Source organism: Trachemys scripta, chromosome 1 (assembly GCF_013100865.1).
Source record: "Trachemys scripta elegans isolate TJP31775 chromosome 1, CAS_Tse_1.0, whole genome shotgun sequence".
NCBI lineage: Eukaryota > Metazoa > Chordata > Testudines > Emydidae > Trachemys > Trachemys scripta.
Window position 1 is genome coordinate 51,618,622 of NC_048298.1, and position 20,046 is coordinate 51,638,667.

The following is a 20,046-nucleotide window of genomic DNA, read 5'->3' on the forward strand; positions in this document are numbered from 1 at the left end:
CAGGATGAGGTTACACTCAGGCCACACCCAAAATTCATCCTTAAGGTAACTTCCCCATTCCATGTGAACCAAATGATTCACCTCCCGGCTTTTTACTCTAAGCCTCATTGTGACAATAGGAAGGCTATATTACACACACTAGATGTCAGGAGGGCCCTAGCCTTTTACCTGGATAGAACAAAGTCTTTTGTGAAGTCCCCGAAGTTGTTCCTCTCTATTGCAGAAATCTCCAAGGCTCAGCAACATCAGCCTAGAGACTCTCTAAGTCGGTCTCAGGCTGCATTAGACAAAGTTATCAGATTTGCAACATGACATCTCCAGATACTATTTGCTCATACGCCATGAGATCGATCTCTTCATTCGTCACCTTCTTCAAGAATGTCCCTATCTCAGAGATCTGTAGAGCAGCGATGTGGCCGTCAGTTTATTTTCACAGAACACTATGCAATCACTGGGGATTCTGTCCTCCGATACCATCTTCGGCTCCACAGTACTGTCATCTGTAACTGACCCGACTCCGAAGCCCCAACCCTCCAGCAGGGATACTGCTCAGGTGTCACTTACAGTGGCATACCCATAGGTACACCACTCAAAGAAGAAGAACAACAGTGCAGTAATGATGGTTCTTCGAGATGTGTGTCCCTATGGGTGCTCCACAACCCATCCTCCTCCCCTCTACATTGGAGTTCTTGTCAATGACTCTGCAGTAGAGAAGGAACTGAGGTGGGTTAGCCCGTGTGCACTGGTTAGCCTCAAGGCAGGCATGAGGGGAGACCGTGCATGTGCGGACCTAATGGAGACTGCTGCCAAAGTTCTCTGATCAGCAGTGCAGGGACGTGAGCACACCCCCTGTGGAGCACCCATAGGGAGACACATCTTGAAGAACCATCATTACAAGGTGAGTAAATTCTTCTTCTAAAGTAATATGAACATCAAATTGCCACCACAAATAAATAGCTTAGATAAAGAACATTCACGTATGTATTTGAATCTTTTATTAGAGTCATTAAGGATTGTAAATTGCAATTGATTAAAAAAAATGTATTCTGTAATTATTAAATCAAGGAAGTTTGTTGATGTTAATGACTCTACGATTTACTGGAAATGACAGAGTAACATTGGAACATGTTCCAGATTTGTTGGATATCCCCAAAAACCCAGGTCAAAGTTCTCAGGACAATAATTATCTTTACAATACAAACAAGAAAAATTAATGGATTGAACTCTTAACCTCGCTTTTTCCCCAGTTCTTTAATCTCCTCCGTGTTTTTCTTTCTCCAGACCCACACCAGTTATCCGCTGGATTAAAGAAGGTGGAGAACTGCCCATCAACAGAACATTTTTTGAAAATTTTAAGAAAACTCTCAAAATCATAGAGGTTTCTGAAGCTGATTCTGGAAAATACAAATGTGTAGCAAGAAATCCATTAGGTTCCACTCACCATACCATTACAGTAACTGTCAAAGGTAATGCTAAAATAATCCCAAATTTTACAATGTCAGCATCCCAATGCAAGGTTATATAGTAATGTATTTTATCAGGAAAATATATTACAGTAAATATCTACAAGGATGAATACATGTAAAAGAAACTGAGTAAAAATAGTCATTAAATCGCCTGAGGTTTCCCACAAGACAGACTTTACCATGTCTAGTCTTTAATTTTTATGATGGCCTCATGTTAGTGATGGTGGTTTTTTGCCAAACAGCTCTGTGGTGCTAAATTGAAGCTATCTCTTAGAACAGTGGTTCTCAAACTTTTGTACTGGTGACCTCTTTCAAATAGCAAGCCTCTCAGTGTGACCCCCCTTATAAATTAAAACCCCTTTTTTATATATTTAACACCATTATAAATGCTGGATGCAAAGCAGGGTTTGGGGTGGAGGCTGACCCCTGAGGGTCATGACCCCCAGTTTGAGAACCCCTGCCTTAGAAAGAATTCCATTAATACAATACTAACTGGTACCTGTGGTAAATTTAGTCTAGGCTTTCTTTCAGCATCATAAGAGACTGCTCCCCCACTTCCTCTACTGCTCCTTTCCCTTCTCCTACTCCTCGTCCTTCTCTTTTCATTTCTCTTTTCCTTCTCTTCATCCTCCTCTGCCTCCCATCCCCATTCTCCTTCTCTTTTCCCTTTTCTCCCCTTCCCATCTTCTCTCTTTCTTTTTTCATAGCCCCTTCTTCTGGTTCTACCAAACTAATTTTTACTAAGTTTTATCTGTCCAGTGGTATTATAGCCCTGGGATTAAAGACACTTCAAATATGTTAGTATTTGAAGTGTGCCTGAGGGCTTTTGTTTGAATTAGCTAATGAGAGTTGATTATTCCTCACGTGGCGAATCAGTCACTTCTTTTAAGTAAGGTGCTAGTGTTTGTGCACAACTCTTGACACCAGTTTACATTGATGTTGACTTTGTTTGGTTCATGATGGTTCTGTGGATATCATCCACTTCCTTTTTAAAAATAAAAAGATAAATTCTCCATGCACTTGTGTCCACTAATACAAATGCATTATTTATTTATTTATTTTTATACAAAATGTGACAAATATGCAGTTTGCATAGACTTACTGCAAAGAATCTGCTGATAGGCATATAGAAGTTATTTTTCTTATAAGAAAATCATCTCTTGTCCATTTTGTCTCTCTCTTTCTCTGTGTTTGTCAGCCAACCAGGATTCAATTTTGACCCCGTTAAAATCACTGGGAGTTTTTGCATTGATTCAGTGGAGCCAGGTTTTCACCCTAAATCTGTTTCTCTTCCCCCACCCGCCTGAGTCGCTCGCACTTTTCTCTTCACCTATTATCAGTCCCTTTCTTCCTCTTCTATGGGTGGCCTGAGGACCAGGGACGCCTCAAAACTTATTAGAAAGGCTACTGTACTAATCCTTTTACAGAAGCCAGAGTCTGTTATCTTTTGCTGTCTTTAGAAATACAGATTAGGATTAAAGCCACTGATGTGTATTAATCGAATTTACTTCCATTCAGTTAAGAATCACATTTTGTTTACTTGAAAATTTTAACGTAGATAGCTATGCATTCTTTATGATTTATTGTCCATCTATTTAACAGCCTAATGGCTTGTATCACTTGTAACCTGAGCTAATCAAAACATGATTTTACCAGTAAATTATTCAGATATAAAAATCAGCATTTTTTCCAGTTATAGCTACTGTACTGACCTTCTGAATGGAGACTTGTAACATTGATGATTGTTGTGTTTTCTTTCCTGATCAAAGCTGCTCCATACTGGATCACAGCACCTAGAAACCTTGTGTTGTCTCCTGGAGAGGACGGAACCCTGATCTGCAGAGCTAATGGCAACCCCAAACCTAATATTAGCTGGCTAACAAATGGTGTGCCCATAGCAAGTAAGATTTTTAATCATCTTAATGGAGGATGAAAAAAAAACCACAATAAAGATTAGGGACACATAAGGGATATGAAACTTGTTCACATACGAATAATTATTCCATATTTAAGGATGTTTTGCCTGATGTTGAATAATAAATGTGTATGACGTGAAAGAAAAATGCTACTGTGCATGAAGATGAAACAGCAGAAATTACCTCCAATGTGCTGAAACTTCCAAATATTACTGTTTTGAAGTGGACAACTCATTATCCTGTTCTGCTGTCTGCTAGTGTAATACTCATGGAGATAAGGTCTTAGTAACAAGGCTGTGATGTGTTCCACTGACTGGAGATATCAGAGGGATAGAATGTCTAATCGTATTGCCATTGCAATATATATTAGATCTCTTAGATCTCTTAAGATTCACAGATTCTCTTAAGAACCACTGGAAAGTTGGTTCTGTGTAAGAACTGAAAAGGGGGTACGAGGTCAAAAGTAAACCTCTGTGGTTGTATTAAGCACCTCTATAGGGGTGAGAATTTGGAATATTTTCTAGCCTTCCAGCTCTCAGCAATCAAAGACTGTAGTAAGGCTGTCTGAATGAATCAGCAGCTGTCTGGAAATCAGCTTGTGGCAAGTAGGTGTCAGAGGAGATGAACCCCTCTGGGCAATGAAACAACTGATTCTGTGAATGTGGATAATAAAAGCAGCTGTGAATTGATGCCCCAGTCACTCATTTGTTAGCAGTGTTATGACTGGCAGCACAATATAAGGGATGCAAGACAACTACTATCTATAGCACATCTGTACTTGAGGAAAACTTACACACTGATATTGCAATATGCTGTCTCACTTAATGCTGTAGTTATGTTCCTGAAAAATGCGACTTTAAGCAAAACGGTGTTAAGCGAATCCAATTTCCCCATAAGAATTAATGTAAATGGGGGGGTTAGGTTCCAGGGAAATTTTTTTCAAAACTGGTACACAGTGATGATGATTGTGAAGCTTGGTTGAGGTGGAGGAGTTAGACGGTGGGATATTTTCCAGGGAATGCCTCACTGCTAAATGAACTAGCAATTGACTGAGCCCTAAGGGTTAACTCTCATAAGAGGCAGCAGGAAAGGAGGGAGGGCAGACACACACCCTATGTGTGAGAGAAAAAAATGCACATTTCTCCTTTAAGTAGCTGTCCCCAGGTTTAAGTACACTGCCCTGTTAAATCAGCTTGCTGAGACCTCCTGAGACCACAGCTACTGCCTAGATGCTCCCTCCACAGTGTGTGTCGTTCCCCCCCCCCGCTCTATGGAAGATGGGTTAAGCAGGGTGCAGGAGGGAGGGGGAGACACCCTGACATTAGCCCTCCTCTCCCCCCTCCCCCCATGCAGCAAGCAGGAGTCTTGGGGAGCAGCTCCAAGGCAGAGGGCAGGAGCAGCACATGGCAGTGGGGGGAGGGACACAGTTGAACTGCAGGCAGCTGCTGCACAGGGAACTTAGGGGAGGGGGGAGCTGATATGGGGGCTGCTGGTCCACCCTGGTTCCAAGCCCCCACCAGCTAGCTGCAACTGGCTGCTCTTCCTGCAAGCAGTTGACAAAACAGGCAGCTGCCAAACAACATTAGAAGGGAGCATTTCACAACTTTAAACGAGCATGTTCCCTAATTGATCAGCAACTTAACATTGAAACAACGTTAAGCGGGACGACTTTAAGTGAGGAGTTACTGTATTCAGCTTATATTATATCATATAATCACTGCTGGTCCTTCACCTTATCCCTCATCTTTCCCAACGTAAAACTTAAGACAAAGGGGGGAGGGATAGCTCAGTGGTTTGAGCATTGGCCTGCTAAACCCAGGGTTGTGAGTTTAATCTTTGAGGGGGCCACTTAGGGATCTGGGGCAAAAATCAGTACTTGGTCCTGCTAGTGAAGGCGGAGGCCGGCCTCAATGACCTTTAGGGGTCCCCTCCAGTTCTATGAGATAGGTATATTTCCATATATATTTTTTTAAAAGCCAGACAACCTAACCAGCTGCTTTGTCAGAAATGATGATAGTATTCTAAAATTCTGCCATTTTGTGCTGGCACTTTAACGATTTGAAAGTGTAGTATGAAAGGGAAATTGCCAAAGAAGTTAAAAAAAAAAGTAAGAAGTGGTTCAAGTAAAGATCAGTTAAAGAGACAGCAGGACTTCCAGGAGTCAGAGTCCATCCCAGGAAGTTGCAAAAGAGAGAAGTAAAACCTTACCTGATAGGTGTAAAACCTCTTGGAAAATGAAGACAGACAGCAGGTATGGGGAAACAGCTAATAATGTGACTTAAAAGGAGAATATCAGGAGAAGTTGAGGGATAATGCTGTAAGCCAGACATCTTCAGGGGAGAAGATAGAAGCACGCACCAGGGAAGGTGAGTGATAAATATGATTTGATTAAGATATTAAGATTGTAACATAGGTTTTAAAATGCTGGGTCACGATGGCTAACTCAGTCACATAGCCTTGAGGTTAAATAGTAAATCTCAAAGCATTCATAAGTGTGCTGGATACACTCAAATAGGTTAATAGCTAATAAAATAACAAATAAATTTTTATACCCTTTTCATAATTTTCTTTCTTTACTTTCTCCTGCTGTTTCATTTCCTTTCCTGCCCTATTTTTATGTAGATGTTTTTGTCCTGTCAGCCCTTACAGTTCATCTAGCCCCTCCCACTGCAGACTCCACTCTCTGTTCAACTCTCTCTTCTATCCTTCTTGATTATTCCAGCCTTCCTCCTCTGGTAATCAGAATCCACCTCTCACCTCTATTGCATACTGATGAGTCACTGATATCTTTGGAAGTTCCAGATCTCTCTCACTCCTTAGCAGGGTTCTGTCCCCCCTTCCACCATTCTTCTTCCCTTAGCAGTTGCAAATATTTAACTGGGAGTTTAGCTGACTACTGCAGTGCAAAGTGTAACTAATGACAGGGCATCTGAGGGAGTGCGGGAGATAAATGGAGCCAAGTGACAGAGTGCTATACTTACGAATTCTGCAGCTTCTAAAAGGAAAATGTTCCAGTTTAAAATAGCTGAAGCCAGTCTGTGGGATTTGCCAATGCAGCATGCCCTCTTTTTCACTTGGCATAGAAAATACTTATGTGGGCGGGGCCCCACTTGCTTCCGGTTGAATTTTTAATGTACCATTGTAAAATGATTAAACTAAAGCAGCTGGTTGGGCTGCAGGGCAGTGCTAGGAGAGCTACACCAGTGGCACCATTTCGAAGCAAAACTGCTATATTTGAATTTCAAAGACCTTCTGTCACCATAGATCCCACAATGCACCTCCTGTGGCCCAATCATCTGTTTGCAGTACTTTAGTTTTCTATTGGAAAATACAACTGGGAGATGCTTAATGCTTCCTGCTTTGTTTTCCTATTATAGTCAGACAAGGGATGGGGCAGTGTTGAAGAGAGAGCCTCTCACCCGTGTTTCAGTTAAAGGAAAGGTCCTAACATCAAGGAGTGAGATGAGGGAGAGGGAGAAAGTTGAAAGGCAACATCATGCAAAAAAGGGGGAAAATAGTGGGCACTTAAAAAAATTAATTAAAAAAGAGTAGTGGCTAAAATAATTGCCTCCGCCCACCCTCAGAGTCTGTTACCTGGTGTAAACATCTTTTTTAAAAGAAATAAATTTTAGTTCATTTTTAGTTAATGATCACATTTGTAAGCAGAAAACAATTTTATAATTACAGTAATTTGCTGGAATGATAAGGGAATAATCTTGCAATGCTTACTCACATGAGTAATCTTTATATGAGTGGTCTAGCTGAGGTCAAGTACGATAACTCGCATGAGTAAGGGCGTCCAGTTCAGACCCTGACTGTGCTTTGTCTTGTGCTTCAGTTAACACTTGAGTTCAGCACTATTCATACTTCTGCACAATCTTTACTGTTTTATGGTTTAAATATTTAACATGGGTTTACAGAAGGGAAATCCTGCATAAACTTTTAAGAAAGTAACTATCCAAATTAATTAGAAGGGGAACCACTGACATAATTGGACTTCAGAAAGGTACTTGCAATACTGCACAAAAGACAGATTTATTGGTTCAGTGGTTTATAGTACAGGCTGAGCTATTAAATATTAAACACACACATTTCAAAATTAGAGGACGTTGTGTACTGAAAGAAACTGATTATCTTCACTTGATATGTTCTTTACATGCTTGTATCATTTTTCACATTAAAATGATATTTTTATTCAGTCTCTCTTTGTAATCACATAATACATTGAATTGAAGACAGAAAATGATAACCCTTTGATCTTTGTTCATGAGAATGTTTCATAATCCTTGGTTAGGAAAATTCTTAGTTCTTATTATTTTCCCTGAATTTTTGCACACGCACATGCACTCTGCTGGTCCCAGCCACATGAGTGTGGGATGGAGGCTACTGGGCTCTGATATTCTGTAGGAGACCAGTCCCACAGGAGAATGAGATGGGCTGTCAGTGCCAGCATGCACTCACCACTCCAGCCATCATTCCTGCTGGAGTTGTGCAGTTGGGCCAGGATCTGGGCTAATGAATATAGAATGGATGAAATTCATTGAAACTGGATTTTATTTACTGCATACAGTGTACAGTGTACCCAATAGACAGTGGTTGCTGGTGCCCAAAATACATGGTGGGGCTGCAGGTAACAATCTGTCACCCTATAGCCTCCACTTCCTACCATCCCCTGTAGGTTGATACTGTTTTCAGAGTGAGAACCTGGGGTTCCAATTAGGAGGTCTCAGGGAACTATTTTTCAGGCGAATAAGGAAGGGTTGGTGGGGGAAGAAAGAAGATAAAAGGGCACTCTCTTCCATCTTCTGTCCTCTCTCTCTTGTAGAATGAAAAATTGTGCTGGCTTACAGTAAAGGGCAAGATGAGAGAAAACAGTATTTATTCTTCTTAACATTGTGTCCCCTTGTTGTTCTTTCCCAGTCCCAACTTCTGCCCCTCCAATCTAGCTCATAACACCTCTCAGCTACTGTCTTCACCACCATGCACACCAACTACCAGTTCAACCACACCCTCATTCGCCAAGTGACTTCTTTACTCCCTGCTCTCAATCCTGCAAACCTGGCCCTTCCACTGCCCAGCTCAGAACTTCTCCAAGTCCTGCTTAACTACCTTCAACACTTCTCCTACTCCTCCAAAGCACACAATCCAACTACAGGCCAAGAGTCCCAGCTTTTCTGTCCTAATTTCCCCACAGAACATATGCAATTAAAACAACACCTGGACGAAACCCTCCAAAAATACTCTCATCCCATAATATAGTCTAAATACATAATGTGACATTTAACCACTTTGATCAAAGGTCTGAGAAAGTAGATCTACGCAAAGCCCTAAGGAGCTACAGATTTTGGTTACAATGGGAACATTTGTGGCTCTCAACCATCAGCCCGTAGACATTTAAATCTAGGCACTATTACTCAGAATCATCAGTCTTATCCTCGGGATAGCATGTAGAAAAGTGGCAGCCTTTCAAGTTTCCAGGCCCAAACTATGTAGAGTGAATTATACATTGTCACAAGGTCCACTCCTGGCAGGTGGCACCTCCCCCTGGTGGCTTTGGGGATTAGCTCCTTCCAGGTGCTGCACCTTTTGCCTTGGAGGACTTTCATACCCTGGAAGGGGAGGACCAGAGTGACCTGGCCGGAGGGCAAGAAACGAAGAGGAAGCTGCAGCTCCTGGAGTGAGATTGTCCTCTCTCACCCTGTTCTCCCCATAGGTTGGACTCTTTGGGGCTTCCTTCCTTCCTTCCCCATACAGGGGCACTCTCTTTTCAGGTGTCCCCTTCACCTGCAGGCATAACACTCCTTTGGCCTCTGCCCTCCTGGCCCTGATACCTCTTTTCCACTCTCTGCAGCCTCCTCTAATTTCTTCCTGCATGAGCTTAAATAAATACAGTGTTGTTCAGCCAGCTGTGTCAAATAGTTTTGCAGGTACCAATGTGCCTCCCACTGTCTCTGCTCATTCTCCAGCAGCTGCCTCAGCAGGATCTGGATCCGTTCTGGCTGTTTGTCGGTCCTCATCTGCAGGGACGAAGACTCTGGAGTCCAGGCTGGGAGGGTATAAGTGCCTTCATCAGAAAAGGCTTCCACATACTGTGACTCCATTTTCTCGTTCCTTTTTTTCTGTTATTGCCTCCCTCTGTTATTGCTTCCCCTTGTATCAGGGGTAACCGCCTTATACTGTCCTTCATGGTCCACCACGATCTCTTACACAATCTCTTTTATAAGGGGTAATCGCCTGTCCGCATTCTCCACCAAACTGCGGAGGGGCCACGCATTGCAGGTGACACCGCCTCCTGGCGGCTCTGGGGATTAGCTCCTTCCAGGTGCTGCACCCTCCTCCGTCAGTCTCTTCACCCATCATTATCTCCCACCCTCTCTCACTCCAGGGGTTGCAGCTTCCTCTTAGTGACTCAGCCCTCTGGCCAAATCACTGAGATCCTCCCCTTCTGGGGTATCAAAGTCTTCCAAGGCAAACTGTCTCAGGCAGTCCACTCTCTGCTGTCTGGTCCACGCCACTTCCCCAGTGGCTGGTAGGGGAACCCGGGCCTTTGCTGTACTCCAGGTTCCAGCTCAGGGGCACTTTCATCAGCAGCCAGGATCTGCCCTATCCCATACCTTGTTGCATTTCCCTTGAGCCTTTCCAGTCTTTCTGGCTCTCCCACCTCTCTGGTTTACCAGCCCAAACTCCTTCCAACACCTTCCAAGGGAGTAACTGTAGGCTTCCTATCTCCGTAGCCCCAAACACACCTCTCTTCTCCCAGAAAGTGATTGCAGACTATCTCCCTGCCATCCCTTTGTGCATCCTGGGCTTTATACATGTCCCTCCTCTTCCTGTCCAGCTGAATGTCATGTCTAATTAATCCCATCTCCCTGGCTTCTCCAGGTGCAGCCTAGGTAGCTAATTGGCCTACCTGGCCACCTTGACCCTTTCAGGCCTTATGTGGGTGGATACCCCATCATACACCTGTGTCGTGTCTTGAATTGCACGTACAGTCTTTACATAATATAAATGTAACGTTCATTGCATCTACAACCTATATGCAGGAGAACAGCCACATCCAGCACTAACTGTAGCTTTTAGGTGGTCTTCAAAGTTAGTTTCAGGTAGAGCATGTGAGAAACTTGAAGGTCACAAAGATATGGATTACTCTGGTTATGATGCTGATGCCATCTTGATTCAGCCAGTTACCAACAGAATTTACTTAAATCTAATAAGCACTAGGACATTCTTCTCTTATGCTGTACTTTATTTGATATTTACTGTCTTGTCCCCATTCTGTCCTTGCAAATATAGCTAATAAAAGGCATAGTGTCACCACAATTATGCAAATAATTAACTATGATCCTATTTGACTGTTATGGTTTCAACTTCCTTCAGCAATACTGGATCATACATTTATAACCTTAACTAGGGAAATGACTGACAAGTAATGGATATGATTGCAACTTTTACATATTGGTTATGAATGTGATCCTCTGGAGGAAGAGGCATGTAGGATGACATAAATAACATTACTTTTAGCATTAATGACTATAAGACAGATGATATTTTGATCGTTCTAAAACCTGCAAAGCCTACATGAGGACCAGCATTTTGTATGAAGGCTAGACAGGGGCCAAGTATTTCAATTCAAGTCAATAAGAAAGACTGCTTATCATTATTATATTATCTCAGCAGAAACAACAACAGGGACTACTGTGTCTTCAGAATATTGCTCATGTGTTAGTTATCTCTGGTTGGTCTTCAGCACCATCTGCTAGGGATCACGTTTATAAGACCCATGATTGATATGCGCCATAGTGTTTACATTCACTGCAAAATGTGCATAAGCTATGAGAAATATTTTTGACAATCTGGGCTCTACAGTAATGATGAAATATGTTCAGTGTCAACATTCATATCAAGTATTTGTTTCTTTGAATGATTAATTTTCTACCCTGATGCAAAATTATACCATAACAGCTTTTTAAAAAAGATGAACAAGAGATTGTGAATTATCACAGTTTAACGACATTTCCTTCTGTTATGCTGTTAGTATCAAGCATCAAGTATAAGTACATAATTATGAGTCCCAACCCTATCTTATTGGACTTTATTTGGGGGTTGAAAAAATAAAAATTTATTTCTGAAAGGTTTATCAGAAATCATACCTACTCACTTTAAAAGCATGGCAGAAATGGTTGCTCTTGATTCGTAGATGTACCATGTTAAAGAAGATTTTGGCATCTAAAGGCACTTAGAGTAATTCATTTTGCTATTCCGTCCCAAAGAGAAATTCTTCTCCACTTTTACTGTGTATTGTTTATGACATCTTATTGATCAAAGAAAGATTATGCTCCAAGATGAGCAAAAAGACAAGGTGTACATATGTCATTGATAAGTGAAAAGGAAGCCAGGTTACTGTGTTTCTTTTCCTTCTAGTATATTGGGTTAGCTTTTAGCTCAAGGGAGTCTCCAACACAGCATCTGAGCATGTCATCAACATACTTGTTATCACTTTCACTTTCAAATAGAAACACAGTTAGCAGCCTACCCTACAAAATATGGTTGTGTTCCAAGTAGCATATTTCTGACAATAATTTGTATAATATCCTGGGCCTGCATTGCACTTTACAGGCAAATAAAAGACAAGGATCCTGCCCTGTGGGACTAACAGTTTAAATAAACATTGCTGAGAACATTTAATACTGGCTCTTCTGTGATATTAATATTTGGTGGCTTCTTCATTTCAGACATGGAAATCACAGAATCATAGAATATCAGGGTTGGAAGGGACCTCAGGAGGTCATCTCGTCCAACCCCTGCTCAAAGCAGGACCAATCCCCAACTAAATCATCCCAGCCAGGGCTTTGTCAAGCCTGACTTTAAAAACCTTTAAGGAAGGAGATTCCACCACCTGTCTAGGCAACCCATTCCATATGAGGAAGTCATTCAGTGATTCTGGGAACAGTCAACGGCTTGACCAATTATCATAGTAGTAGTAATAATAATAATTAATAAATCATAAATTTATAGAAACCAGAGATGGAAAAATACATCTTAGGCCATCCAGCCCATCTCCATTCTTGGGGTTATTCTCTAATGGACATCTATTACATGTTTGACTAGTCAAATGTTAAATATGCCAGGCAATGTAACTCCCCCCCTTTCCTTGGCAAGACTATTCAATAGCATTTTAGGGCCTGATCCAAAGTCCATTGAAATCAATGGACAGACTTCAATTGACTTCAGTGGGCTTTAATTCAGGCCCTAATATTTTATTGTCAGGGATTTTTTTCTTGGTAATTGGTAAAAGTTTCTTCTTTTGACTGCTAGTTATCTACGTTTATATGCACTGGACATGCAATGTACTCAACTAACTGTTGCTCTGAGAATCATAAATTTGAAGTTCCTGAATTTTGTACATATACAATTTAAAGAGTAAATACACCTCATCAGAAATTAGAAATTTCAATGAGAAATGGCAAAAACAATTCTGTGGAATTTTTTTCCCATTTTTCACCCAACTCTAACCATAAAGTTGCTTTTAATGTTTCTATAATGTTGCATTTACCTTTTTAAAAAGAAAATAGAATGGTGCTACTAAGTCCAATCAAATAAACATATTATTGTAAGAAATTTCCAGTGCTATTTAGGAGATGGGGGATATCATGCAAAACTAGAACTGGATGTACAGTCTAATAATGATGATAGATTCAGATCACCATAGGGGAGACTTATGGTGTGGAATGACTAGCTAAGATGAAGAGAGTGTTGGACATAATATATAGCTTTCTTTGTATTTGAACGTGCTGTATTTATTTGCATATTTGGAGAAGCACATAGAAAGCTGGTTCAACATACACAAAGCAAATATGCATCTAAGGGTACTGCAAATATTGGGAGTGGGAAAGCATTCAGGTCTCAGTCCTGCAAATATGTAATCATGTGTGTAAGTATTTGCAGGATTAGTGTTTCAGTAACCTTGTGGGAGCAAATGTGGGCTTGACAGGGACAGATACTTACGAGTTTGTCTAGAGCAACAGAATTCCTTGAGCAAGGCCTGACCATTCCTTTAGCAGAAAGTTGCACACTGTATTTAAACAATGTGCAGCTTCCTGCTGCTTTTGCTGTCAATGTTTCTACCTCAGTTTTTGGCTAATATGCCAATAGTCCATGTTATGTCTGTGACCAAAAGTCATGATTCTGCACTCTGATCATCTACATGGGCAAGTCCCTTATGCACAGTCAGTTGGGCTCTGCTTGAGGTCAGGGGTCTGTCCACATGGATCAGATTGCAGGATTGGGGCTTAAGTCCATAGATTTACTGAAGTTCTAAAAAGTAGCCAGCTTTTAGATAGGACTGCAAAAAACAGTCAGATTTGACTGATCTTTCCACACACTGACATCTCAAACACATCTGAATGGAATTTTAACACTCCCCCTCCCTCTACCCCACCCCACCCTCCTCACACAAGTTAACTTTTGAACTGAGTCTTAATGTGACAAATTTCATCCCAAAAAGTAATTCGTGGGGAAAGTTATAAGCAACAGAAAATGGCACATATATTAAAAGTGGCTTTTCAATGCTACCTATAGCATCATTGTCATAAAAGTGTAAAAATGAGCTCATTTTCAGTTGCTTCCTTCCACAATGGTGAACGTAATTTACAAATTATCAAATAATGTAACAAAACTGGTCTTAGAAGGCAAATCCTTCTTCTTGCTTGCAAAAAATAGTCCATTTCCAAAAATAATGTCATCTCTTTTATGTGCTACTGGTACATCTTTGTCTGAGGTAATTGCCCAAAGACAGTTAACTGTTTGTTGGGTTTTTTTTTTGCTTTTACATGTTGATGAACGCAGTAAAAGAATCATAAGTTTCATGAATATTAAAGAAGTTCCTAAATTATATGCCAGTAGAATCAATCTTTGATTAAATGAATTCCTAAATTAATCACACAGAATATACATATTCCATATAAAGAAGATTTTTTTTAAGTATGCAGGTATGTAAACTGATGTGGTTTTGCCAGTCAACTCAAAGTACTTCATCCTGTAAAAGGGATCTACACTGGCAGAAAGTTCTTTTGCAGGATCAGGGCCTAGCACAGTAAATATGCCCTCGGAGATTATATTGAGACCTTGTATAAGCATTTAATGTCAGGGGATGGGAGGATTTCTTTCACTTTGTGAGTTTGAAATTTCCTCATAAAATTAAGATCTTTGACATAGCATGTGAACATGTGAAATAGCATGGCTCCTTCACATTTTTAGTAGGGCCAGTATTGGCAACCACAGTTGCCAACTTTCACGTGGTAAATAAGCACCCCGATGTTCACAATAAGCCAAAAATCAAGCTAATCCTATTTCAAAACAAGGCCAAAACAAGCCAATCTCTAACAACCACAACACTTTATTTGCCTAGATCGCCCCGCATACAGTCTGGGACTGTGGTGGGCCTGCTGTGCACCCTGACTGTCTCCCCCCTTTGCCCCTGCTTGCCAGGAGCCGATCAAAAAAAAGAAGCAACAAGCTACAAGACAAACAAGTAACAAGCTACAAGACAAAAACTAGCCAACAAGCAACTCACAAGCCAATTAAGCCACATTTCTGCATTTTTTTCACGGGTTTGGCATGTCTGTTGGCAACATGTTTTGAACCAGGAGTAGTACTTAGTAGTAAAGAGAGTAGGATTCTCTGAGGTACAGGCAAATGTTGATGTTGTGAACAACCAAGCAGCCAGGTAGTTAAGTCAGTTGAAATATAGGTGATGGGCAGAATTAAGGTAAAAGGGGTCTTGAAATAGAATATGAGAAGACAGGGAGCTTTTGGTACAAAAGGAAGCAAAGCAAAGGCGATTACCTCCAACAACAGAGTGATGGTGGCCCAGATTTAGGAATGGAGGTGAACTGGGCTTCAGAAGGAAACCATTCTTGAGCCTGGAATTGGATAGGAAAAATGTATTTAGAAAATGATTTAGTTAAATTGGTGCAATTTCTTTGTGTAAACTAAGCCTTGGAATCAGGGTGAGATGAGAGCCATTTGAGCAGAGGAAAGGGGATCATAATGAGAAACAGAACCAGAGATATTTCTAGTCTACTATCTTGTCTGTCGCAGTTGTCAGTACCAGATGTTTTAGTATACGGTGCAAGGAAAACAACCCATAATAGGCAGTTGTGAAATAAACTATATGGGGAATTAATTCCTAATCCCTCTCAGTTAGAAGTTAAGTTTTGCCCTGAAGCATGAAGATTTATATCATTTAAAAAAAAATTCTTGCTAATTTAACAGTGCATGTTCTTATAATCCATATAAATTGATTCTTTTTTTTACTTCTCTTCAGCTCTTGGTCTGAATTATATCTTTGGCAATGCATTCTGCAGGCTTAATTATGCTCTCAAATTCACAGATAATATCAGGGGATGTAGACCCGGGAGATACCACCAAAAATGTGGTGTCTGCAAATACATTAAAACTGTAATTTTGTGTATTTATTTATATACAACAAAATTTGACAGTCTAGATTCTATTTTCAGTTTCACCTATGCAACCCCACCCAATTTATTGTGGTTGTGCAGGGATAACTGAGCAATATTTGGTCCAGTAACTTCAATAATATGTCTGCCTTTTACTCTGCATTATATATTTCATCCCAAAGCATCCCAGGCCACTTCTAGAACTCAGCAGCTGTTTAATACCATGCAGCAGCACTACAGAACAGTTTAGAACTGGCAGTGGTTCAGTACTCATTCAGGGGAAAGAGTGCCACCTACTGAACCACTAACACCACTTCCATAAATGCTCCTAGCATGTTCACAACGAACTCCTACCCAGTAATGCATCTGACCTGTTATAGTTTAATTTGAGGTAATTTTCATGTGGGGAAAGCTATTTTTTATTTTATGTTTTTAGACATATTTATGTTTAAGAATAGCAGAACATGTGAACAGTTGGAGTTCCTAGAATATTCTAAATTTCCCCCATCTTTATAAATTAATTTTCTTTTGGCATTAAGAAGAATGTTTTTTCTTATCCCAATCATTACATATCTGTGTCTGTATCTTTGTTTTCCTGAATCGTAAATACATCAGTATATTTTTGTATGTTTTCCTCTTCAAATTACATGGATCATATGCCTTTGATGTTAATCATAAAAGAACAGTGGACAGTATAAGTATAGAATAAGGATAGAATCTGGATAACCTTCTAAATCGCGTCATGATATAATGGTGAACCACTGAAGGGAAGTCTGGGAAGAGGGAATCAAGAAATACTTCTGTCTTTCATAATATTTTATTCCCTTCACAAACATAATACTCATCATCTTAATAACAATTTAAGAAAGAATAAATACACTTTTTTTAACCCATATAGTTGCCCCAGAAGATCCTAGCAGAAAAGTAGATGGTGATACCATTATTTTCTCTGATGTGCAAGAAAGATCAAGTGCTGTTTATCAATGCAATGCCTCTAATGAATATGGATACTTGCTGGCAAATGCATTTGTGAATGTTTTGGGTAAGATCAATCTTTCGTTTTTCATCTGTAACTTAATTAAGAGTTGTTGATTAATAAATTTTCCTGGTATTGTTTAATTTAATCCAGACTTTCTGCAATGGTAAGTAACAGAAAAATATTGCTGATTAAGTCAACATAAATGTTAATAAAATAAATGTTTTATATTGCAAGTGATTATGAATACTAACCAAACCCCTATATTACACAGTTCTTTCTTCTCCTTCATATATGGTCTCCACAGAGCCCCACTGTAGGGGTTGCATGCCCTGCCATACAGCTACAGAACTTTTTTGAGTAGAGTGTGAGCATATCTCCTGAGCCCTCACTCTATAGATGAAGAGCATAGATACCCCATTCTCTCTAACTTCCTCTCTCCACTCTGCTGAAGGAGGCATGAAAGCATCTTGTCCCCTTTCTCTGTTAAATCAGGCAAACAAAAATAGCTGTAAAGAGTTAATTAGTACTAGGTTTACATTAATGTTTCATTTTAATTTTTTTAATGTTCCGTTAAAAAAAAATGTTATCTTGATCCACATAAAAACCGGGACGTCAGATAGTCTTGAAAAAGGTAAAGGACACTCAGCTAAAGCCTGCAACACCTTTAAGATCTTCTCAAAAAGGATCCAAAAGGATTTTAAGACGCTGTTTCAGATGCTGCTCTTGCAAGATGATCTGGTTATGCTTGAGTCAGGAAGACCTTCTCCTAAGAAAGTGTCTCCAGCCATGAGTAGTATGGCCTTCAGTGCCTCCCTGTGAGCTTAAGCCTGTTGTAAAATCTGAGTTGGAAAGAGGTCACCTTGTAAAGCCTCACCATGAGGAAACAACAGAATCAGTTCCAAAGATCAGAGTTCAGCAGATGGAGCCAAGGAAAGACCCTCTTTCATTGCAAGATGCCTCAGAGGAAAGGAAAGGTGCTTCACCAAAGAGTTTAACCCCAGATCCTGGTGTGTGCAGCTTCCCTGCACCCAGGGGTTGTAGAACATCCTAGTAATTGTGGGTTCAAATCAGTTATCTGCATTGGGGCAATGATATTTGGACCAATAGACCTTGCTTCCTTTTTTTGAGCATTTTCTGATTTAATTCTTCCAGTGAAGTCACATGCTTCGGTGCCTATCACTATTGCTCACTGAAAAACAAGAAGGAAGTATTTACTTGTAACAGGGAGATTCCCCTGTATTACAGCTTTTACAGACTACCAGCAGCAGAGTTAGATAGAGCCCCTAAGTCACCTCAGAGGGAGATGTAAATGTGTAATTTTATAGGCTACTCCTGATCTTCGTAATCAAATATGCCTTATATATAGATAAATAAAATAAAATGTGTTGTGTTGTCTTTTTAGCTGAGCCACCAAGAATTCTGACTCCTGCTAATAAATTATATCAAGTCATTGCAAACAATCCTGCGTTGCTAGATTGTGCTTTTTTTGGTTCACCTGTGCCTGAAATTGAATGGTAAGTCATTGTGTATCAGTACTTCTGAAGAGGCATACACTTTCCTTGAAAGCAATCATTTAAATGTTTTTTGTTATTCTAGATTTCTTTTTTTTTTAAATAAAGTAGGGCGCTCTTTTTTTTAACATGCACTGATTACAATATTGATACATTAAATTATTCATGTAATTTAACATTTAATTAAATTACTGATAGTTTCCATTTTAAATTTCACTACATGGATTTACTTGACATCTGTATTTTCTTATCCAGTACTCTAAAATTTGCTTTTCTCACACTAGATATGATTGAATTAGTGCATGATATTGGATAATGATACAATTTTTAATATAAAGGTTTAAGGGAGTAAAAGGGAGCATCCTGCGCGGAGATCTTTATGTTTTCCATGACAATGGAACTCTGGAAATTCCTGTGGCACAAAAGGATAGTACTGGTACATATACCTGTGTAGCAAGGAATAAATTAGGAAAGGTACAAAATGAGGTTCATCTAGAAGTCAAAGGTAAGAAACCAATCATTGTTGTAAACCATTTTAATCACAATTTAACCCAGAATTTCAAACAATTTAAATGTCTAATAGTAACTCTAAATTTCAGATCCAACAATGATTATTAAACAGCCTGAATACAAAATCATTCAAAGGGGTGGCCAGGTTTCCTTTGAGTGTACTATAAAGCACGATCCTACCTTAATACCAACTATTATGTGGTTGAAGGATAATGGTGAACTGCCAGATGATGAAAGGTACAGATAAATTATTTATTTTGTTTTTTTGTAATTGTATTTTTAAATTCATTTTTGTTCATGTTTCTCCTGTTCATCTGAAATGTACAAGCCAACATATGTTGAGTAACTTCCACAAGAAGATTAATCAATAACAACATCAGACCCATGTTTGTCTTTGCCTAAAAGCCCATCCTAATACAGTGGCAAAGTGAAGGCAGCAATTAGAAATGCAAAAGCAACATTTAACTAATGGAAAAAATGGAAAATAGCAATCAAAATAAATTAGAAGCCTGAATAGTAGAAATTTGATAAGGGAAGCTAAAGACATCAGGGACAAATCCATGGTTGGTGCTGAGAACAATAAGAAAGAGTTTTTAAAAGTATATTAGGAGCAAAAGAATTCATAGCAATGGTATATGCCCATTAATAGATAGAGATGGTAAAATTGTTTGTGATGCAGGCAAGGCAGAAGTGGTCAATACATATTTCTGATTCTGTATCTGGAAAGAAGCAGAATGATGTACTTGTATCACATCAGGATGATGAAGTAATTTCTAGTCCATTAATAACTAAGGACGTCATTAAACAACATCTGTTAGAAATAAACATTTTAAACTGAATGGAAAAGTTGCACCCAGGAATCTTGAAAGTGCTGTGTGAGGAGATCTCTGGCCTGCTGATATTCATTTTATAAATTTTGAAATACAAGGGAAATTTCAGAAGACTGAAGAGTGTTAATATTGTGCTGATATTCAAAACAAGCAAACAGAATGACCCAAGTATCAGAGGGGTAGCCGTGTTAGTCTGAATCTGTAAAAAGCAACAGAGGGTCCTGTGGCACCTTTGAGACTAACAGAAGTATTGGGAGCATAAGCTTTCGTGGGTAAGAACCTCACTTCTTCAGATGCAAGACATCTGATGACTTGCATCTGAAGAAGTGAGGTTCTTACCCACGAAAGCTTATGCTCCCAATACTTCTGTTAGTCT

General features: G+C 39.8%; 1 protein-coding gene across 1 annotated transcript in view; it reads left to right on the forward strand.

Moving 5' to 3' along the window:
• NRCAM (neuronal cell adhesion molecule) overlaps positions 1-20,046 on the forward strand; it is a gene marked incomplete in the record, with an annotated part of 187,587 nt that overhangs the window by 99,394 nt on the left and 68,147 nt on the right. The window contains 6 exon segments of the mRNA XM_034769450.1: positions 1,282-1,466; positions 3,236-3,367; positions 16,739-16,882; positions 18,222-18,333; positions 18,669-18,835; positions 18,930-19,069. Of these exon segments, the coding sequence (XP_034625341.1) occupies positions 1,282-1,466; positions 3,236-3,367; positions 16,739-16,882; positions 18,222-18,333; positions 18,669-18,835; positions 18,930-19,069 (880 nt within the window).